At 37.4% G+C, this 26,019-nt stretch overlaps 1 protein-coding gene across 1 annotated transcript in view; it reads right to left on the bottom strand.

The window, feature by feature from the left end:
- LOC130438350 (complexin-1) overlaps positions 1 to 26,019 on the bottom strand; it is a 36,465-nt gene continuing 10,446 nt past the window's right edge. Inside the window, exons 3-4 of the mRNA XM_056770230.1 lie at positions 7,346 to 7,521; positions 1 to 3,710 (exon numbers count right to left, since the gene is read on the bottom strand). Coding sequence (XP_056626208.1) covers positions 3,513 to 3,710; positions 7,346 to 7,521 — 374 coding nt within the window. The 3' untranslated portion in view covers positions 1 to 3,512. The remainder of the gene's footprint in view (positions 3,711 to 7,345; positions 7,522 to 26,019) is intronic.

The following is a 26,019-nucleotide window of genomic DNA, read 5'->3' as shown; positions in this document are numbered from 1 at the left end:
AACTGATATGAAATCACTTTATTATCCACGTGTGGTGATTCCATTTGGCAGGAATGTATACAGTCTAAAATCTGTCAATAACGGCATGCAGTGAGGCCAACAGGTGAAGCGCTCGGTAAACACAGAGGACACACAGAAATACCAGTTACAACCTCACGTACAGTGCACATCATATGCATGCATACAATTCATCAACGCAGAGAGATAGGAAAGTTGGTGAGAGAATTTACAGTGACTTAAAAAAATACACCAAATAAGAAACATTTTTTCTCAAAATACAACCACCAGGAGACAGGAACAGATTACAGACAGAAAATCACAACCAGATATCTTTGCAACACAGAGGAAACCGCGTAGGACGATGCAATTGAACAACAGACACTTACATTCCGATAACAACAATGGAATAGTATTATAACGTTACTGTGTTAGGCAGTATCATCATTAGCATCTGAGAGAGAAAGTGACATTGAGTGAATGTTGAATGAAATTGATTTTACATAAGAAATAGTTACAGAGCTGTTCTGTGTCAGAAAGTGAGGGTGTTGTAATTTGTTTTCTGTTACAGAGTATTGTTTGTAAACAAACTGTATTTAATAGTTGATCAAATCTATTAGATCAATTTGTCTTTAGGAATCTCATTTAGATCAATGACAAAACCTTCAATGATGTCAAAATAAGAATATCTAAAAAAATCATAAATAATTGTAAAATAACATTTTAAAGGCATTCTCACGATACAAACACTCTTTGGTTTAATAATAACATAAGCGATGATCGGATGGGTGATATCATAGACTTCGGGCAGTTTTAAATTGTTAGTGCAGCCAATGAAAATTCACCACATCACATTGTCGACTCTATGAGATCGACGAAACCGAGGGCAGTCGATTCACGCATATAAAAATCATTAAACGACATATTTTGTGCTCTAAAAATGGCGCCTGTCTGTTTTTAAAGTACAACTTTGTAAAAACTCTTGTATATGAATTTTTTTTTTTAATCCTTGCAGATGTATTTGCATGGAGGGTCACATTTCATGTATCCAAACGTGGTACAAGTCACGTTGTTGCCATACGAACACAGAAATAGTAACTACTTTGGCAGTAAGTTCTGAAACACATTCCAGGATGATTGATAGCTCATTCCATTTCTCATAAATTTCTTAGCAACTGGCTAGTTTGTTCAGCTGTAGAAGGACACACTTTGTATCTGCAAGCACATTTATATCACAAACATTAACAAATATCGAACGTCTTGTTGCTTGTGGTATGTGGCTGGCAGGACAGATAGCTATGACATCACTTTGACTGTGTGCTATAAACTAAACTGAGAGTTTAACTCTCGGAACACAGTCTTTCTAGAGACACTGAATACATTTTTCATTCATATTCACATGAACTTGGGGCTGAGTATTACCCACATGATTCTTCAGCATGGCATGGACAAGATGGAATGTCTGGAATATATGGAATGTTCAAAGCAATGGCATCATTATACAAATTCCTATCTTTAATTTTCCGCATCATAAGATTTGCCTCTGGCGTTTACACATCTTCATGATCAGACTTATGATCTGTGAGTAGCAGGACATAAAAGATGGACAGAGTTCAATTAGAATACAACCATTCTTATCATAGCACGCAAACATTTTTCTTAACTTTTATCTTAGTGAAAAAGAAAACAATGGTAATACGATCTGATTCTGTCATTTGACATTCGCATGAATAAGGAATTCGGTCAAGTTGTTTTCCGTCTTATCGATTCTAGAATCAAGAAGCAGCTTCATACATGAACTAGAGATAAGCAAGCTTACTAGAGCTGTGAAATGTTATTTCATAGTTATGAATTGGAAAAAAATATATATATTTAGCGCATTAACAAACTAAATAACAGGCCTGTGTGTATTTTTAGGTTCTGCATTTTGTGTGGATGACGCTCATAATTTTGCAACATACGCAACAGCATTCTGTACTGGTTTCACCTGCGCTAAAAACACACCTGATAAACATTATCACACACCTTAAGGTGTTAACTTTGACAGTTCTTGTAAACATAAATGAATATGTAGCGAAGCAACTTCACATTCTCAAAAATAAGTTCAAGTGACCAGCAGTAAGAAATCCTGCAACATTCTTCTCTTCTTTTACTAAGCTCAGAAGTATTTTCTTGGACTGAAATTAGGAAGACAACACCACGTTCGCACACCAACATTTTCTAGCAAATAAGATGAACATTTAGTCGTGAAGATTGTCTGTCATTGCTGATCTGGGCTCAGTTGCCCATCTTCAACCCACACAGGACATCTTCATTCAGAAACAAATATTGCACCATTGTCACTGTCTGTTTACGTAACATGTGCTCACAACCTCATTGTGAGAGCTAACGTAAATAAATGTAGACATGAAATAACTAGATTTACTGTACAGCAGTGAAGATGAAGTTTATATATTTATATATAGCCCTATTGATCCAATTGTGGTTGTACGTGATCAAAGTCACCCCTAACATTCTGTATTACCGCAAACGCAAGTAAATTCATAGTACATCTTGCTCTACGGTTTACATCTTGCTTCGGCCCGGTTAGCTAATGTTAGGAATCAATTCCGTAGTCTGTTTAAGTTTGCTATGTATGTGCGTAACATAATGAGAGTTTGTATATATCGTTAGGAAGAACTACAGAGACGAGTATAGACCAATATGCTGTTTAACTTGTCTGTCGGACAACAAAATCCAAACCCAGAGTTATTGCCTCGAATTTCAGTGTATTTCACCTGAAATGTCCAATGAAATGGGATACAGTGAGCATACTGATAAACAAAATATTGATAGCATGCTTACAGAAAAATGCAAAGCAATGTGTGATAAAGTTACGTTCTCCTTCTTAGTACAGTTTTGAGTCAAAATAATCTTGTTACAACTCACGATGCCTGAAAGCTTGTAGGCCAGTTTGATGAATGAATGTCAAACGAAACGTCACAAAGACTATTTTATAGGTTAACCACGTGGATTTATCAATAAAACTCTATAACAGAGCAACAATCAAAACATGATATGATCTGGAGAGACCTCTCCAGGATAAAATTATGGCTTTTACTCTTAGTCATTGTTTATTTCTATTTCTATATATATCTATATATATGTGCATATCGATATATATCGATATATATCTATCTGTATTCACATACAGCTTTTTCGTTTGCTATTTACAAACAAAATCAATGAAGCATGGAGGATATTTGCTCCAAGGTCTGGACTCATGGGGCGTTAAACTTGTCTTTAAAAAGAGATCCAAGGTGCAGTAGACATGCATATGCAACATTTCTAGTGCACGCGTTTTTCTTCATTTTTTCAATCCAAAAAATGTCACGTATGTTTCGACCCCTCAGTTAAACCCGATGTTATGGCACACGAGTAGAGTCCAGAGATCTTAGAACAAATGCGAGAAAGGGAAAGAGAAGGCGGATTTCATGACATGGTTTCGGTAAAGCGACGACTCATTGGGACAAATGTTACTTTTTATTAAACATATCTTGAAGTGGTCCTGGCAGGAACTTCATGACTGTATCAACGATGCTTTCCTCCTCCTCTTCCTCATCTCCACAGCCGGCTGGGATTGCTTTCTTGGGACGGGTCAAACTGCCTTCGGATGCCTGCTCCATAGCTGCCTGGGCCTCTGCCTCTTTCTCCTCCTTCTTCTTGATGCCATACTGAAACGTAAATCAACATCATGTTAGGCATTTTTTTGTAGAATGTGACCTTTTGTTATTTGTAAATTAAGAGTGTAAGAAGAGTAAAAGCATCCCTCTGCTTGATAAGTTAACGCAAAAGTGCAAATTTCGTTTACTAATAGCTTGTCAAATTGAATACTACGTCCACCCTGACAATGGTCCGTATCCTCTCGATAAAAGTACAGATGGATGAGGATGGGAGAATTTCGACTACCCTCGATTCTAGATTGCCTCGTAACCTGGATGTTAATTTGAGGATCGTTAGAATTGGATGGCGTTCACTATGTCCCTTTGGTTAAAGTTTGGCAGTCTGCCACTTGGCAAGTCTGTATAATTATTTGATTCTGACAGTAAGCTTAATGATTCGCAGATCACAGACACTTTCTCATTTGCAAATAAACGTGCTAATTTAAAATATCGTTCCGAATATTGGCAGAGAAATCCACTTCATTAGAGAAGTGCTTAGATGACAAATGGTCCATTTGTTCTGTTTCAACCCCAAAGGGTCTGAAGCTAAAATGACAGCTTGTTATATCTACTGCTCTACCCCTTTGGACGCATACAGCACTGTCATTTTACTTAAAGATTTATCTACAAAACAAAGTCATCCTCATTCTTGTTGTTTTACATGCTTTATAGTGTTTAAACGTATACTGTAGTAAATATAATTCACAAACAATGAATGATAGCACCGCATGTTTTTTTTGTCACTGTTGCTAAATTTAAATTTGTAAACTTTTATAAAGCGACTTACATTGAATTATACTATGCATTTGTACTATATACTAATATATATACAGTAAGTGTGTGTGTGTGTATACACCACTTGCATTATACAATACATTTACTCTGATGAACAAAAGGAAAGACAAAATGTTACGCAATGAATTCATTCTACCTCCAATAACTGTAAAAAACATCAAATTGCTCACATATTCGGCAACGGGCCTTTCAACCGAGTTTCCTGCTTTTCCGAAACCTTCCACTGGGACTGTCATTTTTGTCACTTATGTACTTATGGCCTCTTATTAATGCAGCTTAGTCTGAGAAATACTTGAAGAGAGTGCTTGGCAAACCCTGAAGTTCAGCTGGCGAACCCAGGGGCGTCGCAACCGTGGGGGATGTGGGTGTTTTAACACCCACACTTTTCCCGGTGAAAGGGTTAAACACCCGCACTTTTTTTGCAGTTTTTCAGCAGTTTTTACAAAACGCCTTACAGCAGTCACTCCAGCGTTTCTCTGTCCGCTCTGTGTCTGCGCTCGATGCGGCTGCTTCCTCTCCTCTCCCCTCCCACTCAATCAGAACACCGGCTTTGAGTGTGACCGGATGATGATTGGCTGTTCTGCCTTAAGTCCCGCCTCTCTTGGTGTGTTAGATTTATCGGTTAGCTCGTGCTGAGGAGGCGGGAACGGTTATGGTTATTTACGTCTTCCTTTTCCAGCGACTTTGAATGAGTGTTTATGCTTTCAAAGTTTTTAAATAACCTTGATATGTGTTTGGGGAGATGTTCTGTTTATGTTTTGTTGATATGTCGAGTGTTTTCTGAATTATATTTAGTTTTTAGACTAATGCTAATTGGAAATTGGGATATTGTTCAGAAATAGCTAAATTGGGTTATTTATGTGGCATGCAATGTATAAAGTAACTGTGATGAAGAAGGCAGGGAATTGACGAGGAGGAGGGACAAATTGTCCTTGTTAAGCACTGTATTTATGGGTTTATTGATTTTGATATTTTGAACATTGCTTTTTTTGTTTAGCTGAATACTTTTGTGGATACTTACCTATTATGTTTGATTGTACCTGTTGAAGAACTATGAACGAAAAGTGTATATTATTTTAATGTTTAAAAACAGAAAATTGTTACATTATTTATACCACCAGAGAAAAAGCTTTGTGTGGGCGTTTTTTTATATCTCCCCTTTTTAAGGTGCAAGTAAGCAAACTTTAGCGGTCACAGTCCTGTCAGACCAATGTCACTATCAAGCTTTCCACTGTCTTCCCCCCTGTGATTATTAAAGTTTTTCTGATTCATTAGCAAGGTTGTGTATTTTCACAACAGAGTTTTGACTTATTTTCTGTGTGTTCCGAATGTGTTTTTATACTTTACTAGTATCACACATTTAAATGGGAAGCTTTTTATATCTTGTATGTTATACCTTTTGTACCTTTCTGTCATTACGTTCAACGTTTTCATTGTTTACAAACAAAACACATCCATCCCCCGCACTTTTGAAAAGCTTGCTACGCCCCTGGGCGAACCATAAGACTTTTCTCAGTATTTCAGTCACGTTTTAACTTAATGTTGTGGAGAATCGTCTTTAATCCTTGTGGTAAATTAGACTCGTGGGGTGAAGGTTTATGGGAAGAGAGACATGGTTTCTTTGGCCTCCCATCCTCTCAACATGGCTTTGCATAAATGTATCTGTTTTAGTCAAACCGAGTAAGCTCGCAGTAGATCAGCCACCATTTTGTGAAGCCATGCAGACAATCTGTGAGTCTCAGAAGCCCAGAGTAAATGATTGTGATGAATTTATGAATGCCAGGCCCTCAAAGAATAATTATTTTAGTGCTGACTTGAGTGTCTTTTAATGTCATATTCAAACGATCGCATCTTGGGCTTCAAAGGTTGATTCAAGAGCAACTCTTTTGGAGGCCCTTAAATTCAATGGCCAGAAGTTGTTTTCCCTTTAATGGTGGACTATCCACTGTATTTTTATTTTATTTATATAATTTGACTTGAAAATACACATCCTAAAACTATGATAAAATGTAACGCAAACTAAAGGGTTAAATTGTTACATATTCTTTTAAATATGATTAAGCAGAAAGCAGGCATGTGTCCGTATCATCAAAAGTCAGTCTGTTTCTCCACAGTCTCTTTAATACAATGCTTGCCAGAGTTGGACTGGTATTTTTCCAGTTCCTCTGGTTCACAGCATGCCCCCTCGGGGCCCATCCATCCCACTCCACAAAATACCACTCAACTGAAACTTTCCACAAAGTAACATGCAGTCTACCACAAAAAAGTCCAACGAATGAAGAAAGAAACCCTACAATACAGTACAATACCTCTCACGTTTTGTATTAATGTGATTGTGGTTGACCTTAAATCCCTTATGCCAGTACATCATGTTTTAAAAACAGACCAAATTTAAGAAAATTATTTATATTTGCAGATATTTGTATGTAGTACATAGACCCACAGTATTTATGCGTAAAATCCAGATAGTCTGACTAATATAAGTAATTTGCATTCTTTATATGACTCATTGAGGCTCGACAAGTATGAAATGCCAAAGTCATTGCATAACAATAATTTCTGTATCACTTATTTTGTGTTGTGTGTGTTTGCATGCTGTATGCATAATTCTAAAATCACACAGATCATTATAAAAACATTATAATGTCAATTTAGGTAAATCTGTTACTTTTGTTAAATTAAAGAATGATAATGATATGTTTTTGTTCATTTTCATCATTAAGATATCTATACTATGACATATGCACACCTACGTCAATCTAAATGTACGAAAATACTTGCCCTAGGGTCATTTGCACAACCTAACTGTCGTTATTGTAAATGACAATTTCATGGTATTAAATGAAATTTACCTTGTCCCTGATGCCCTGTCGGACCGATTCTCTTTCTGCTTCCATTTTTGAATACTTTGCCTTCCTCTCTTCTTCTTGTTGCCTGAGGGCTTCCTGTCTTTCCTCCTCCTTCCTATCGGCATCAGGGTCCTTTTCCTCCTCGCCCCCCAGCATTTTGCCCATGTCTTTGGTCGCCCCTTTGAGAGAGAGAGAAATAAAAGGAACAGAAAATCACTCAACAGAATCCATGAACTGCAAGAAAGGCTCCATTTTGAGGATGACCTCCAGCACAAGGTCGATCGGTCTGTCATCCAGTTTCTTTTATAAATACTCTCAATGGCGACTGCCCTCTTTGTGAGTCGGATGTAAGTAGGACAGGCACCACGATGAGGACAATGGGTCAGAACATTACCACAAAGGGGCTCCATTAGGGCAAAGAGAATTGAGGGATTTTGACACCAGATAATAAGTTCTGATTGAATCTGCTTCTGTTCATCAATCATACAGTCGCTTGTTAACAATCCACAGTGTGAATATGTGAGATTTTCTGTCTCTCCTCTGTTAATCAAACCGTATTTATGCAACATGTTGTGATGTTTGGTTGAGGCAGGATTACTTTTGGTAATGAGGGGATAATTATTCTTTTGTAATAGGAAAGTACCCAGAATAACTCTTTAGGAGCAGCCAACTACTGATATTTCATGAGGATTATACAAGCTGAACAGTATATAGTATATAGAGAACATTTAGGGAAAACAGACAAGCATGTCTGTTCAACTGCAACAGTCTGTAAAATACAGAGATTTTTTTTGTTGTTGTCAGATTTTATTGCAATTTTGAAACATTACCATGACAAACAGTTTAGGTCCATATTCAAGACAAAGGTAATGGTAACTGTACTGTATGCATTTAATAAATTCTTGAGATGGAGTCCAAGCGATGTCAATCATGAGTCAAACGTATTTTTTAGCAATATTTCTCAAACAATATTAAAGTAACTGAATAAATAATGTTGTAAGAAAAGCAGTCGACACAATGCTATATTTTTGGCGACCTTGTTCAAATGATACGCTCGAAGGTAAGTGATATCTCCATACGCCCCATGCGATCCACATATACGTCCTAAAAATTTCATTCTTAATGCATTTAAAAATCATAGTGACGTTATTCAAGATTTCGCTCATTTCGAGTACAAGTGAAGTGTTAATTATTCAACTGTTTACGATTAGAAATCTAGTCATTGGTTTTGAATCTGAGTCTCAGAGTCCAGTTTCCAATAAAGAATCAATGAACGATTTGTTTTATATTTGCATTAATATTGCAAAAGTCACCATGAAAATTCTTTCTGTATCGTGACGTGTATCCGAGTGAAACTACTTCTGAAATTAGAAAAAAATGTAGGGTGGGTCTTTATTTTAACTTTTCTTTTTTGATTGGTTTGTTGTAAGTTGGGCCTGCAGGGGAGGGCTAAAAATGCCTGGCCATTGGACAGTCAGTATAGTCCTACCTCTGACCTCATGTGGAATCATGTTTCGTTTTTGATTAAAGATTACAAGTGCAAATGAATTAGAAAAAATAATAGCGTGCACAGGGTTAATCATTTATAACAATCACTGCAACACTGTGTAAAACACTTCAAATATTCCTGTTTGATTACATGGTGACTTCCGAACGTGTGATTCTTTGCGTCGGTTCGTTTGAATCACTCAAACTTTTATGCAAATCTGTCTGAATGGTTCGTTCGCTAATTAGTTTGAGCGGTTCGTTAGTGAACCACAATTCATGTGGACTGTGCATTGCGAAAACCAATTCCCAGAATTGACTCGGACATGACGCTGTAGGAGCAACTACTCACACTTATTTTCAAACGCATTATACTCACTTGAGGTGTTTACTGGTCGTGTTCATCTTCATGTAATTTGGTAGATCAATATGTTTTTTTGTAGATGTAGTTCAGATTGCGAATTGCCCTAATTTATTGTCATGCACCGATCAGTCTGCGTGACCCTGCATGATGTCAAAAGCACAAGATTTCAAGTTTAAGCCCAGATATACGTCTTTTGTTTGAAACTTTAGTCTATATGTGGAATTATCAAGACGAGTGAATTGACGAGTGAGCCTTAAAAAGACTGTAAAGGTACATAAGTTTCTTGTTATACAGTATATAACAAAAATAATTGAGTAAATTAGGTGAGTTTTTGATACTTGTGCTACAAAACGTTCCTGTTTACATATTATGTTGTGGTACTATTCATACAAAGCAAGCTTTTCCCTAAACTTTATAACATCTGTTGAAAAAAGCATAAGCATAAATAGAAAGCAGATGGCCAAATGTTCTTTAAAGACACTGTTTTCCCCTTTAAAATTGAAGTATAAGATTTTTGGATGCTCTGTTTCTTTAACAGTGCATAAAATGTATTAACATCTGTATCGGTTTAACACCTTAGCTATTTTTAATTTGAAGTTATTCACATATTCAAAAGTCTCCAGTACTTGCTGTCCTCCCATAACCTTTGTGTCTGTGTTGGGTTTACTTGGCAGAACCGAAGTTATCCGAGTTCATGCAATATGTATTCATGTCACGCTGGTTTGTGCTGGGAGACAGAAGAGCATGTAAATGCATGAAGGGTTCGGTTTTCAGTCCAAGAGTTTTGTTCCTCATCCACCAGCCCGTGAGGTCTGCGTTCAGCCTGCGTAACACATGGTCTCACATTTCCCGCTCTCTAGAAATTGATTTTAATGAGGGCTGGGCCTCACTGACAGCAGAGATGTGTATTGACATTTCAGATTTAAAGATTTCTTACTTATTTATGAGCCTGTGATGATTTTCTCATCATATCTGCGTTGTTGAGCAGGTTTTGTGCTCTGGAGAGAGGTTGTGAAAATAAGGCCATCTGCTGCCTATATCAGCTTAAAAATGTTGTGGTTGGTGCTTGCCGTTGGCTATATGCGTGTAGAAAGTGATCATTTATATCCCACTTGTAACAGTAGACAATGAATATGCAAATAAACGTCGGTATTGTTATGGTGTATACAAGCTTGCCCACATGGACTGTATAGGCCTATACAATTGGAGATTTCTTTGAATTCTAGAAGGTTAATTTAGGGATTATAAGAGATGGTCTTGAACTGAAAACTCCCCACCAAGGCATCCAGGGACAGATTTAGCTGACAAAACTGAAATCTTGCTGAAACGGAGAGATTTCGTAGAGAGCTGTCGTTCTGAATTACCACTCTTTTGGAGTGTTAAGAATATCTCTGCACTGAATTGCTGTAGCAAACTCAAGATTTGAAATGCGAATAGCTGGTGTGTATTCTCCAAGAATATCTTCTTTGGCTAGAGGAACATCTGAAAGATACAAATAGCGCCGCACCAGAAAATGTATTTCGCTCTTTTGAAAAGTTTCACACTGTGTATATACATCAGGAATGAATAGTAATGGATGATATTTGAGGTTTGTGAGAATATAAAATGATCTTATTTGAAAGTGAGGTTATGAAATATCCTGACCAATTTTTTAAAGGCATTTCTAAACACAAGTGGTTGTCGGTCAGAGGTTATATAAATAAAAGAACTTTGTGACCTCATTAGAAAAGAAGAAAGATATTTTCCAGAGGTGAACTTAATTTCTTGTTGACTTGGGTAGACGAATATAAAATAGGAAATTAGTTTTGTAAAGCATGTTAGTCCACGAATCCGGCCTAAATAAAAAATTTATTGAACAGGAAACTTTCAAACATGAATCAACTCATTCAGTGCCAATTAATTTTAAGTAATGTTTCAGCTTTCTCTTAAAGCAAGGTTTTTGAAGATCACATGTGAAAGCCATCGCTCTGCTCCGCCGTTTGAACTGTAGTGTTTTTCTTGTCTGTTTTTAATTAGAGCTGCTTTCTCTTGCATGGCACTGGCTCTGGTTTCAGTTCCTCTGCAGCATGCACTGTTAATCTGCGCTCCTGAGGCTAATTAGCTCATCTGATTGTGACAAAGTCGTTGTGCCGCCGCATGAGACAGCGGCGCTCATAAAACTCTGTGCTGTTAAGCGATAGCTGATCTCTTCATAGTCTTGCATAGCTAGCGCAATACATAAAAAGATAGATTTTATTTTTTGTGTCTTTATGTATCTTTTCTATGATTCTTGTAATGCTAGCGCCATGTTTTATCAGTTGAGCTACAAAATGCTACTTTAGTAACTTATATTTTAAACACAACATGGTCAATTATAAAATTTGTTGCAACAAGCACCATTTTTGGGGTCAAATCTGTATCCAATTTAACAGTTCAGTTTTGTTTTTGTGGCGCCTTTCACAATGTGCAAAACAGTAAAACAAAAAATAAAAAAGGATATCAGTAAGGGACAACCAGAGCTGGCAGACTGACATACAGATTTACGTAAATTTAAGGGCTGGATTATCAGAAGTGATACATTTTTTTATTTAAACTGAAAATTAAAAATGACAATTCTTATTTTTTCATGAGATATTACAGCGTTTATTCTAGTAAATAGCTTATCAATGTGGGTCATTTACTTAAATAAACTAATGTACCCTCATAATCTTCAGCTAAAATTTAAAAATGTAATTCCGCCCTGAAATTACTATCAATCTCAATGACGTAAATTAGACGTCTTGGTCGGAGCATGTGTTAACTCCTGTAAAAACGATCGCAATTTCCAGTTCACGGGGACTTTAAATAATATCTCAGCATGTTTTGTAAGTACAATAAAGAAAGCAGACAGGAACAATGGCTACTTATGTAAAGTCCTCAAATTGAAATGTATTTTTTTTAAAAGATTAGATATCTGATTAGATAAATTTCCAGTAGACGATCTGTGGACTTCAGAGCTAACCACGCTAAAGTTATAAAGGGGGTCATTGTGTCATAGCATCCGACAGAGCCGATCGGCAACAACTCTGAAGTGCTGCTTTATTTAATTGTTCAGTCACATGTGGGCTGAAATGTGACTTATGTTACATGAAGAAGAGAGTATATTGTAGCGGAAAATTATGAAGAAGCATACTTGACCGGTGGCAAATTCTCATAGCTTTGTGTTGCTGACAGTGTGTTTGTGTGTCTGTCTGCTCGGTGAGACGAAGTGTGGGCAGATGAGAACAAAATGTGCCACTTTTTACCCGACTGTGTTTAAATGTATTTGACATAGACAACAACTGTCAATGCCCATAAAGCTGAGTGGAGTGACGGTACAGTATATATAGTGGGACTGGGTATGTCTCACTTAATTCTGTTCTTGTACTGAATAGCTATGATGTCACTTTTGGTCAAAGTGGATTACTATAACTGTCCATTCAAGGTTTGTTTTATCATTTTGTATGTTTTCTTGATCTTGAACATTACCCCCATACCTACACATTTATCTTACATTTAAAAGAAGGAACTCTTGCTTTTTGTGCATTTTGGCTTTTCTAGTAAAAATTGTTCAACTTAAGTTCTTGAGAGTGTGTCTGCGCGTTTGGAAGTCATATACACTGAAGGACTGTGAGATGGGTGACCGAGTCCCCTGTGGAGCCCAAGCACGTGGAGAGAGCACAAAGACTCAGCGTTTCTTTTTTGCTCCATCTGTCTTTATCTCGCACCTGCCAGTCCCTTCCCCCTTACCCCGCAGATACATTAACCTCCACCAACAGAAGACATGAGACAACATTCCCCATGAGACATCCACAAACACCATCACTCATATAATGCTACTCTGCATAACGAATATGGAACCCTTCCACAGTCCGTATGTTTACAGTTAGCACACCTTTCACCCATCACAATGTAATTATGATTTATTTCATGAGACTTCGTAATTTTCTGTTTAGCTAAGTTAGGTGAAGATATTTAGATGTTGAAGAAACACACAGTTTACCTTTAAAATATGAATTCAGTTAACACATTGATACAATTTTGACTGATTTGATATTTATTTAATTATTTGGATCTATTTAATCGATATTACTTTTGGGCTATGATGACTATTTAGGGTGCATGTGGGATTTGCTAGTTGTTTTCTTAGTGTTATGAAACAAAATATTTGAAATAAGAAATTATGAAATTTCTTGCAATCATTATATTTGTTAAGGCTTTTGATCGTTCGTTTGTTTTCGCTCTTGCATTGTAGCACACTGGTTTCTTTTTTTCTTTTTTTACTGTGTATGCAGTATTGATGAAGCACAGGTGCAATGAACAAAGCCCTCATCAATATGATATATAATTGCCTTTCAGTCAAGGTCAAAAGAACAAAGTGCGCAAACGCCTGGAGCCAAATTGGAAGTATTTGGCTAGCATACCGTCTTCTAATGAGAAGAGGTTGGGGGGTTATAGGAAGTAAGGTGTATCTCCTAAATCTCCCGAGAGGAGATAGTCGAAGAACTACTGACACCCATCACGAAAGGCTTTTATCACCCATTCTCCGCCACTATCTTCCCGAAACAGAGCACGAAGAGCCAGCAGATGGGACTGATGGTGTTGGTCTGGGCTGATCAATCACTGGTCTGGCACATTTTACCGTAAAGACCACCATCTATTTTGGTTTTAACAGCTCACGGCACATCTTGACTTGTGTGATTCACAACTGAAGACCATCTTTCAAGATTCACATGCAAAATGTATTGTTTTCGTTGAGTATCTTGAGTGTTTCTCTTGGAAATAGTTTAAAGGTAATGTTCACATTTGTCTGTATTTAAACATCCTGTTTGATTCAAGCTTAAATGCAAAGCATGCTTGTTGGGTAAGTGTAAACACTTCTGCTTTTCATGACATTGTGCATTTCATCTCTGTAATTCATTTTGGTGACTAGTGGCAGATGAGTCATGTTTAAAAAGGCTTAATAAAGAGGAACTTGTCCAGCTGCATTTGTCTAGTCGTAGCTATTCTCTAATCCGTTCGGATTCTGTAATTTCACGTCTCTCTTTTTTTGCCCGTGCAGATACACATCTCTAGTCTGGATTGCTGCAGTATTGGGTAGCTCAGCATGATGATCTTGGTGGGCAGCCAGAAATCGTGCAAGTCCACAGTTGTCTCTCACAGCTTATTACTTTCATCTTGGTGGGTACAGAGTTGTGACAGAAGAGCAAGACTGTGCGTCCCGCAATTTTGAGAAAACAGACAGAACCCACTCCACACAAACCTAAGGGAAAGGATTTTTAGCTGAATTCAAAGTGCTGTCACGGTCGCCCACTTACTGCCTTTCAGGTTGTAGATGGTTGTGTCATGAAAAAGGCTTGTGGTGGAAATGAAAAGGAGAGAAGTGTGAGAGAACGTATTTTGGGTACGGGTGTCCACTGGATATTTAATATTTAGATTAAGCGTTCAGAGATAGTTGTTTGTCTCTGTAATGAAGGTCTGATCATTGGAGCTCTTGTTCTTCTTGTTTTGACGATTCTTTCGAGGCCTGAGTTTGTGTAATAAAATCAAGTGTAGTAACCTTGCAAACCAATTACAAAGCAGCTCAAAGACACTTCCATCCCGGTATCCTGCACCCGGGAATATCCCAAAGCTGGCGTGTCTTATTTTAGAGTCAAAAGGGTAAAAATAGTCAGCTTTTTGCTGCTCTGTTCAAGTAGATGAGAAGAAATAGGCTCCAAGAATGAGTGAAGAGTAAGATGAAGGGAAAGAAAAATTAACAAACTGACGTCTCAAGGTCTGGAAAGTCACAATGAAAGACTTTATTTTTTTGTGTACGTTTCACTCATGAGGAGTTGTAAAAGTAGCTCACACCTTGATATTTAGAAGCATATTCGTCACCTAACAGCATTCACGTTGCTTCGAACTTCCAGATTTTAAAAGAGATTTTATGGGAAAAAATAGTTATGGGACGTCGCCCACATTCGTGTCTAGAAAAGAAATCAAAGAAAATACCTGTGATGTCGATATGTTGCCTTGGATACACCAAATGCATGGAGCTGTTTAATTAAGCCTATTCTTTAATGTTGCCGTCACTTGTGACCTTGAACATTTTTTTTCTATTTTTTAATCACATGCAAGCTTTGCTTCTGTATTAACATGTGAACTTACAGAATATCACTTCACCAGTTTAACTTGAGAAATTGATGTATTTGAAGCTGCAATGTTTAACTTTTTTGAAAAATAAACTAAATTGATCGATTTTACGAAACCTTATTCTCACTATCGTCTTAATATGTTAACGCTTATCTGTATACATTTCTTTGTTTTAATGAACACAAAGAAAGCTATTTGGAAGAATGCTTTTAACCAAACAGTTCGCGGCCACCAGTATGCCAAAGTACTTTATACCTGTTTTTGTTCTGATGAAATGTTGAAAATCTAGAAAAGCAAAACAGTTCTAGGAAACTATTAACAAGCATTGTAATGTTTTCTATGGTAGTTAATGGAGCCACAGAACTGTTTGGTACAAACAATGAGGGAGAGTAAATGATGACAGAATTTAGTTTTTTGGGTGAACTATTCCTTTAAAATCACTGAATATGTGAATCTAACAAGTGATAAATGACAATTCCCAGTAACTGATGCTTGAGTTTTATAAGTCACAGAAATGTCAATAACAAAATGTATGCATTAATTTCATCTTCTGCTAGCTCTTTAAACATTAAAAATACTATTAAGATAGCTAACTCTGTGTAATTAATGTGTCTAACTCGCATATTTACTTTATAATTTTGAGAAGCCCATGTAAATGAACTATAATGAGTTATGCCTAATTTCATTTGCATATCAGGTGCAGCTACACACGCCCCTAATTGTGGATTCGGCAGCCAATTAAAAAGGCTTCTTTGGCAGGGTCGCAGAGACTGAACCTGTTATTAACACCTACTGCAACATATTTACACATTACCATTCAGCTAACGGGGGTTTAGAGTCCCTAACAAATTACATGCTTCACGTTTGCATTGTTTGGTCTCATAATTGTCCTTGTCTCACACATTTAGGACTTTTCTTTGGACCGGCTAATTAGTATTAATACTGTTAACTCTAATGCGTTTGAGTTGCTTTTTACAACTTTCCTTTTACACTTCTTATGTTTGCCATAGCTTTAATAAGCTGTCTTTTCAGAAAGCGTGAAGAAGAAGCCGGAACTATCAAAACAAGATTTTTTGTGTTGTGGCAGTGTGTGTAATCTCTCAGTGAGCTGCGTTGTCACCTGACACACTGTGAAAATACGTTCACACTTACAAATTAACACATACCTGTGCGTCACACTTTCTTCTTCGCCATTTGTTCCTGCACACACTGTATATATAGACGCGACTGTTGCGTGTTGAGCTGCATGATATTTAAGTGTAAAAAAAATTCTACAGGATATTTTAAAGCAGACCATTAGGGTGGTGTTAAACATTCTGCGTTTCAACATCCACATGTTGCCCATTCCCTAATGACAAAACTCTATTTTGATAAAACTGTCGATGTGTTCATTTTAAAACATTAGTTAGTTATTATATGTGCTGTTTCGTTTTCAATACTTCTGAGTATTTTCTTACTTACACTCATTAGACGTTTTGCAGTTTGATGTTTAAATTGCAGTGAGTATTAGTTTTGTCTCCGATGATTTTCCCAAAAGGCCTTAAGATGAATATATCAAACAAGTGAGATGAAACCATCGTTGCCACGCAGTAAAATTTGTATTGGCAAAACTAATGGCAGTTTTTTCATTGTATAGATCTCTTCTGAAAGTTTTTTTTATAGAAGAAAGTGTCTTTTCTTAGGAACAAATCCAAGCTGGAGCAAAAACAGCAAAGCAAAAAAAAAGTATGTCTCATAGCTTTACGGGAGAAATACATTTTTAAAGAGATCGATCTGTGATTTTCTTTCAGGCAATATCATTTGTTTAACTTATTAAATTGAAGAGTTTACAGTTGAAATGATACAAGTACAGTAGATTACAGTAAGTTCACATCATTTAAGCTTTGCACTGTATCAGCAGCTTCTTTTCTCTATTGATTGGCATTCAGTAAAATCAGATTTTTGTTTTAGTTTTTTTCTGCTCAGTGTTCGCCCTTCAGGTTTTCTAAATTTTATTTTTACACTGGATTGTAGACGTATGCATTCAACTGTGCTTTTTAAAATATGAATATTTAAAATTGGTGAAAAATGGCTATTTTAAATTCTCATACACAGGTGAGGTGACAAGAAAACGACGTGAAAGGATGTGCGCGTATTGTCATGACAACAGTGAAGTTTAAGATGGTGCTGATGTGCAAAGATATGGGAACAATAGGCAAAAATATAATTTAAGAATTCAGCTTTTTACAGCATTATTTAATTATTAGTTTAGACGTTCTACAACAATAACATTTTCTGTAATCACACTTAATGACTATGTTGGCTCTGGCAACAGGGAGCCTTGCACCCCATACAGTCCATGTAATTTGCAATATTTAGCACAAGCTCTGTTTGTAACATTGTGTACACAGTCATAAGCGAGTGTTCAGACAAAATGATTGACAGCTCATTAGATCTTCAGGCCTGGTAAATGTCAGAATAGGTTGAATAAGGTTAGTCTTAAGGTCCACGGACTTGAAGGTCAGAGAGAAAGGTCAGACTCAATTATTGGCCATTAGGACAAATCACTGAAGCTCTCAATAAGCTGATAGCAGGACTCAGGATGACATCATATCCGTATAAGAGAAAACGACAAATCACCTTAATATCGTAGCTGTGTGTCCTAGACACCATTGAGATTCAATGGAGACCAGAATGAGATTTTACTCCCTAGAATAAAAGTGTATCCTTCTATATGCCACCTCTACAGTTTCAGAAGACATCTGAAGGTTTCACACCGTGCTCAGATTTGTAAATATACATTTGCAAGCAAAAGTTAGAATTTCAAGTAATTGAACAGCAAATCATCTGAGCTATGCTCTTCATGCGATTTTCTTTGTTTAGTTTTCAGAACCCTGCAATGTTTTGATACCGACCCACGGGTTTCCCCATTTTGAAAACATCAACCTGCAAATGGCTTAGGCTACTTATAGTTGTCGCTACATATGAAGCTGCGTCCGCCAAAGCCATTGTCTCACGAACATTACAAAAGGCAACCCCCGAGAAATAACATTTTCCTGTATTAGCCTTCTAAATATGCCTTTTTATATTCTGCGTGAATCACCCATTGATCTCACTGCTATTCTGATCCCTAAGATAACTAACATCATTATTCAAATGTAGCCTACATTCCGCCTACCCTCTGCCAGTGTGTGACGGAATTTGTTTGCCTTCAGTTAATCGTGTGATCTATGAAAACTCATTCAAGGACAATCCCATTCCCAGCGTGATGCTCGTGAGAAAGCCACGTCCGGGTCAGAGCGACACTCAAGATCTCTCGAGTGAGTCTCATCAGAATACATTATTCAAATGCGTGGTGTTGGATAAGCAGCTTTGTATTGGTCTAACTCTTTCATCTTCTCTCTGCATCCTTTGAAAAATCCATCGGGCGAGATGTCCCGAAGCGCTGAGCCGGAACGCCAAGGTCAAGGACAACCGTAATGCATGCAGCTCACGTCTGCTGTCCATTTACGGGTATGGATTTATTTTATCGTGCTGACATCATAAGGGCAATGCTGTGTTTTTCTGTTGACAAATCCATCACAGCACGCGACCCATCCTAGTAAACGTGCCGAAAAAAAAAGCCAGTCTACAATTCTCTAAAACGAATTTCGCTAACAAAGAAAGACACTTCTCTGTTTGTCTATTTTAGTAAGAACAAAATGAATAATGCGTATCTATTCTGTCTAAGACGTTCAGTAAAGTTACAAGTTATTGGACAGGGACAAGATCTCTGCTGTGCTGAGATTCAGAGTAAATCAGAGTTTCAGTGACGGCCTAATTGTGCCGCCGCTTCTCTCGGAGTCCATTTATCTAGTGTTAATATGACAGTTAAAGTGTTGGCCTCCATTCAGGTACCAAAGACTACAGCACCGCACAGACACATTGATCCAAAATAAGTCCAAATTTGTATTTAGTTTGAATTTTAATGTGTAATGATCAAAAGAATAATGTTAATGAACCCTGTTTTAAATACCATGTGACTTATAGAAGCTATTTGAACAAGTGGGAATACTGACTTTACTATTAATATTAAGTATTGACTTTAAAAAATATTTGAATTTAAGATGAAAAATGGCATTTATGGTTGGCCAAAAGATGATTATCTGAACTGTTTGTTGAGGTTCATCCTAACCAAATGCTTAAAAGGATAGTTCACCCAAAAAAAATTATATTTTCAAAAATGTCTCGTTGGTTTTGTGTTCAAGTGATGGAAGTCAATGGGGGTAATTGTTGTTTGGCTACCAACGTTCTTCAAAATATCTTCTTTTGTGTTCTGCAGACGAAAAAAGTCATACAGGTTTAGAATGACACGCCAATAATTAAATGATGAAAGGATTTTTTTCATTTTCATTTTGGGGAACTGTCCCATTGAACCCCTTTCAAGCAAGTTTTTAGTTATACTTGTGATATGTTAAGCTGTAATAAAAGTTGATGGTTTATGTTTTGAGGATGCACCCTTTCATGCTGATCCTAACTTAAAGTGCTATAGCAGCTCACCGTTGCTATGGTTACCTCATCAGGTGAGCATACCTCCTGTTAGAAATCATATAAACTTGAAGCAATAAAAACAGGTGATGTAAGCATTTATATACACTACTGTTGTTTAATAGATCCCTTCTGTATTTATGAAATATAGGACAGTTGGTGACCTGACATATAGTATATTCAAAATACTTTAAAACATCTTACTGCTGAAGCGTTTCTGTTGAAAATATCAAGAACTCTCTCTCTGTCTTAGTTGGACCCTGAAACTAAGACAGCCAAGCAGCATGTTCCTGTTTTTGATACGCTGACACGTTCACAACTGTGACCTTCTCCTTGTGAAAACAGGCATGACCAGGAATATCAATAGCTGTGCGGAGACGATCTGTTCATTTCCCAGCATCCCTGACATCCGTTTGCATCGAAGTGCCTCAGTTGGCACTTCTCTCTTTGATTTTCAACCAGGACAGCAGCAATACAGGTAAAGAGCGGTAAAGACGTACGAAGGACTATTTTCTCAGCTCTTCTCTCTCACAGTATTCACACACCCTTGTTCTTCACGCTCTGAGGTTTTAAAAAGCAGTGTTTGGGTTTTCAACACGGTAAAAAGACAATTTATACTCGAGACATCACTCCCTAGTGTGGTGCTGTGCGAATGCTCTGGTTGGTTTCCTTGAAAAGATGTTTTTTTTTAAATAATCAAACCTAATGTCTTCAGACATCTGGCAATTCGCTACGAGTGCGGGGAATAGCTGGCCTTCCATTGAGAGCACAGCTGTCTCCTGAAGGATGTACTTAAAATGGTATTAAAGGGTTAAATGACGACACTCACTGGGTTGCTTGACTATTAAAACCTTGATGATAGTAACGTAGATTTATTTAGATTTATAGTCATTAAATACAATATTTCTGTAGCGTGACACTACTGCACGCTATTTTCTAACTGTACTGTATGTACACCTAAAAGCAAACAGCTCAACATGTAGTGCATCCAAAATAATTCAACCAAGCACAAATGCCGATACAATGCCAACGCGTTTTCTTGAGTGTCAGGTGATATTTCATTTCTACAATGCATTTATATTTGGGGTCTACCCTGAATAGACGTAGAACATACTGTCTTGCAGACATAGTCACAGTAGACCCTGAAAGCTCAGCCTCCCTTTGAGTTATCAGACTAAACACTCAATGAGCCACATGGCGAGTGTTTTGCCCCTCTGGCCGTGGCTCAAAGACTGTGTCTCTGATTCTTCCAAACAGCGTTGGCGAGATGCAGTCTGTGTACACACGGCCATTGTCCGGATCCATTACATTCGTCATTACTGTAATGCATATGACAGGGCCTGCTCACTCGAAAGATTAACCTTTTTATCCTTGAGGGGGGACCGGCGAATGGTGCAGGCCTCCTAGGCTTTCTTGGCGACGCGCTAAAGCAAGCGGGAGTGAGGTAGCGGGCTTCAGACGTTGATTAATCTGGTGCCAGAGCCACACGGACTCTTCACGCATACAAAAGCCCAGGGCTGAACTGTACAATAACAAGCTGGCTCAAAGCCACGTAAACAAAAGCCCACAGCATCCACATCAGCCAGGAAGAAAACAAGTGATTCACATGTGCTGTATGTCCATACAGATCAGTCAAGGAAAGTTGAGAAACTCTTGAAGGCTTTTCACATTACACTGAACTCTAGATGGGTTGATGTATTTGATTTTTTAATGAAGCCCCTGTAAAGGGTTTTGTATATAGAATTTACTGTTTAGTTTAGTTTTTTATTGTAATTAGTTGTAATTTGCTAGTGTTTTTTTTCAGTTATGTTTGCTATTCTGTCAAGATTATACAGTTGTGAGTTTTTTATTCATTTTTGTTTGATTTAACTATAGACCACTTTGGATGTCTTCAGCTGGTTCGATGCTGGTCCAGTTTTAGTTTTTTAACACTGTACATACGTTCTAACAAAATATAGAACATTAAAAGGAAAATGTTAAACGAATATATTTAAGATTATTATAATGTATGTAGTGCCTCTGGACCAGTGTTAACATTTTGCAAACTGGTCTATAATAACCGTCCCCTGTATGTTTCTTTGATTCTCTGTTGTAATAATTTTTTGGGTTTGTTTAAGAAACTAAAAGAAGGATATTATCCATTTATCTGGTGTGAACATAATCATTTGCTATGCACCAGCGCTAGTGAAAAGTCACAAGAATTAAAGAAATAGAATTGTAAAATTATGTTGGTAATGGATTATGATTTAGATTTATGAGACAGCCTAGGAGCTGTGAACATGTGGCTTTGATTTTAGGTTTACACCCTCATTCCCAGTTAAATAATCTATTTCTAAGATCGTCTCATGTAATGAGCAGATTGTAATTAATCAGCTTCGCCTTGATTTCATTCCAGCATCCTTCTTTCCTAATGGAAATCATTAGTAATGAACCGCTCTGAGCATGTTCCAATATCGTCCCTGTTTTACCCCTCAAGTCTAGCATTCCATTTTGGTTTCCCCTCATTTACAAAGCTCGGCATGTTACCAACACGACTTGTAACGGGGCCCGTTGTGACATGTCATGTGACTCAACCACCTCTGTAGTGCCTGATGCCCCAGATGACACGCCCAAGGACCACCCAAAGGACCACCCACTTTCTCCCCACCTAAAGCATGTTCCCGCTGGAAAAAATAGTTTTTCAATCTAGTCAGCTTGCAGCACACTTTAGGTGATGCTTTCTTTTGTGGAACCACAGCAAACATGTTCTGTTTGTGTGAGAGAAATGATGAAAAATAAAACATTACATATGGGCCTCAAGGTGAATAATCAACAAAATATTGATGCATGTACACTTTGTAGCCATTGTTTAGTTTTATGAATGCACTGTACCTTGTCTTGTTGTTTGATGGATCCTGACAAGTTGATTCATCATAGTAATTTTTCTTCAAGCTCGGAATGAACCAATCTATCCTTTGAATAATTAATAATGCCTGGCTGAAGTGTAATAGTGACATTAATCACTTTAAATTCCATGCAAACGTGTTGACAGCTCACGCTTGTGTAAGAAAAGCAATTACCATCAAAATTTGAATGGAAATGTCATACCTCAAGAGTCTCCATACATCCTCTTTAAAAAAGTGTTGCATTTATTTTTCAAGGCAAATGTATGAAGGGATCGCATTTAAGGAGCATTTTATCCACTTTCATTGTGCGTTTTTAGATATTTACAGCCGATTAAATATCAAGTAACTATTCTACTAGTATCTTTTTTGTGTGTTCAAAGAACACAATTTACTTTTAGGTGAACCACTCCTTTAAGATTCCTTTAAGATCGTTTTTCTCTGGCCAGACCATTTCAGTAAAAGCAAACCTACTGACCCCTCAATGTAAAGTAACACAGGGCTCCTCTGACCTTCTCTTTGAATTCTCTGTCATTACTGGGCTGCTGGTCTCTATGTCTGCCTCCATTTTGAGCTATTATACTGCTATCTCTGTACATTAAGCACAAATGGCTTGCTAATTACATTCCCGCGTCAGCTTTGCAGGTCCACTGTCTGCTCTGACTTACAATAACAGCGAATGACCTCGCTGCTCGGTCCTTGGCTGATGTTTTCTTTCCTAAGAGTGCTCAGTTCTGCACTTTGTCTGGCATAATTTCAACATAAATGATGTTCATTGTTGAAGGGAGCCTTTGGGATATGGGTGTGCAGTGTTTTTGACCTTTCCATGTGTAGTCATGCATGATCTGGAATTTTAATCCGCAGAATTGTTTGATAGCAATTGATTTTGCTCCTATGAATATTTTATGGGTGTCTTGTACTCTCTCCATCTCGTTTTGGGCTCCTTTGAAATATGAAAAATATTTTTCATTACAAATCATTTTATCAGCATAAACTTAATCATTTGATTTGAATATGAATTTGATCCATGATACGCATGATTTCTTTATTCTGTTAACCTTGCAAATTCCATCGGTGTATGCAAAGCTGATTCCTTGAATTTTCCCCTCTTGGTTTTCAGGTTAAAATTCGATTTTAAATCCCTGATTTGTGTCAAAATGGGTGGGCCGTTTTGGTCCACAGCGTTTGGCGGTCAGATGCATTTGTGCATCAGACTGTATGGACGGGACGGATATCACCAAGCTGTTGTTTCAAGGACAACGCTTCCAAATGATGTCTGCATTCCAACGAATCCCAGACGTCCACACGTCTGCCAGTCATTCAGATGAGCATAGTATTTTCAAAAACGCAGCCCAGAGACCGAAGTCCTGCTATCATTGTCTCAGCCAGTACTATGTGTGCCAGTTTGAATCTCTGGTGATGTTCTAACTGGATTGAAAAGTCCTCGATGTGTTTGAGAATTGATATGGAATTCATCTTTCTTTTGACCTCTTAACTCTGTTGGTCTTTTCCCTGACTCGGGGCCATTGAGAGAGGGAGTAGCGTCAACTCGGTTGACTCCGATGGAACAGTTTTTTCACAGCAATGGTGGCTCTTAATAGTTCCCGGAAGTTACTAGTTACGCATGAAGCTGCGACTAAACTGAGGTAAACTTCTAACCCACTCAAAGACGAAAAGCATTTAATGAATTAAAAAGTGAAAGAAATTAAACATTTAAAGAGAAAACATGACTTAATATAACATAATCTGAAGTCTCCATGAATCACGTGACATGCGAACATTTTGGATTTCCGTTGGCGCAACTCTCTCCCTCAATGGCTCTGGCCTGATTGTTTGTCAAACATAATGCTTTAGCATTTTTTGGCATCTCGGATCAATGAGTCTGTGAACCGTCAACGATTCCTGCATTTCCTTTTGAGTATTTTTATTGGACCCAGTTAACACACAGCCGCTGCTGTGCTTTGACTTCTGAGGTTACTCTTCGGCTGTTGTTATGTGGCTTAAACTCGTAGATCTAATAAGAACAAATTTATTACGCTCTGCTTAGTAAACACACCACATTGCTACGCCTGTGAATTGAACAAATCTGCAGTCTCATCAAAACACCAGCTGCAGCCACAACTGAGGATTCGGATGTGCTTTCCTGTCTTCTGCACTAATTTGTCATTTTGCTCATGCTTTTATTCGAAGCAACTTACAATAAACAGTACGCATTACAAGAACAGCCTTTCTGAGAAAGCCTTCTGTGTATCGCCGTGTTCAAGGACACAAAGTCAAAGGGGTTGGGTCGATATTAAAAAGATTAGAACATGCTTTCTATTTCCAGTCCAGATTTAAATATTTTATGCCATTTTATTGGTTTTTTTTTGCAAAGCTATGGTAACACTTTACAATAAGGTATTTGAAGAGTTCATTTGCAATGAGTTCCATCCTGTGCACCTTACTGCTGATTGGCTGCAAGGTTGTTTTGGTGCTCAGCCCGACTTTGTCTAAACAAGCGTTATTCAGAAATCGGACAACCCGCCTTTAACATTAAATAATGCATTTACTGTATTATTTTGGTTTAATCTTAATTATTTTTTTAAATCTACAACATTAGTTAATGCTCATTGTTGGTTCATGTTAGCTAATGAGGTGTCAAACGTTTAATTGCGATAAACAGCATTCAGAACAAACGTTTGTGTGCAGAACACATTCTATGTGACTGTGCACTGGGCATATTCATTCATGCATTTATTTAAGAAAAATTAATAAACTTTTATATCTTATTTCAATTATTAGTCAATATTAATACATATCTAAATATTTCCTTATTATATAAACATTTATGTATATGGTTTTGTGTTTATAAATAAATACAAAATTACACAGACATATACAGTATAGTGTAAACACAAACTTTTATTCTGGTTGCAATTAATTATGATCAATTGTTTGACAGCACTAGCTAATGCATTTCCAAATGTAAAGGAAATACAACCTTATTGTAAAGTAATTCAAGCTTATAAGCCATTAAAAAAGTAAAAAAGACTTGCAAGTTATACTTTTATTAAGAATGCTAAACGTCAACTTAAGATATAATATTTGCCAGCATGGGTCTTGTTGGTGTTTCAGCATTGGTTGGATGTGTTTGTTTAGATGGAGGTGGAACATTCTGGCAAAGCTCTGCAGGGACTCTGTAAAGTGCTGATGGGTCAGCAGAGGCCTCTCCACACGCCCACTACTGCCTTTCTCTCTGACGCCTACCTTCGCCATAAGAGTGCTGCTCCAAACGCAGACTGAAACACAAGATTTGTTCCAGAGACCTT

Source organism: Triplophysa dalaica, chromosome 16 (assembly GCF_015846415.1).
Source record: "Triplophysa dalaica isolate WHDGS20190420 chromosome 16, ASM1584641v1, whole genome shotgun sequence".
Classification (NCBI taxonomy): domain Eukaryota; kingdom Metazoa; phylum Chordata; class Actinopteri; order Cypriniformes; family Nemacheilidae; genus Triplophysa; species Triplophysa dalaica.
This window is presented reverse-complemented; position numbering and strand designations above follow the sequence as displayed.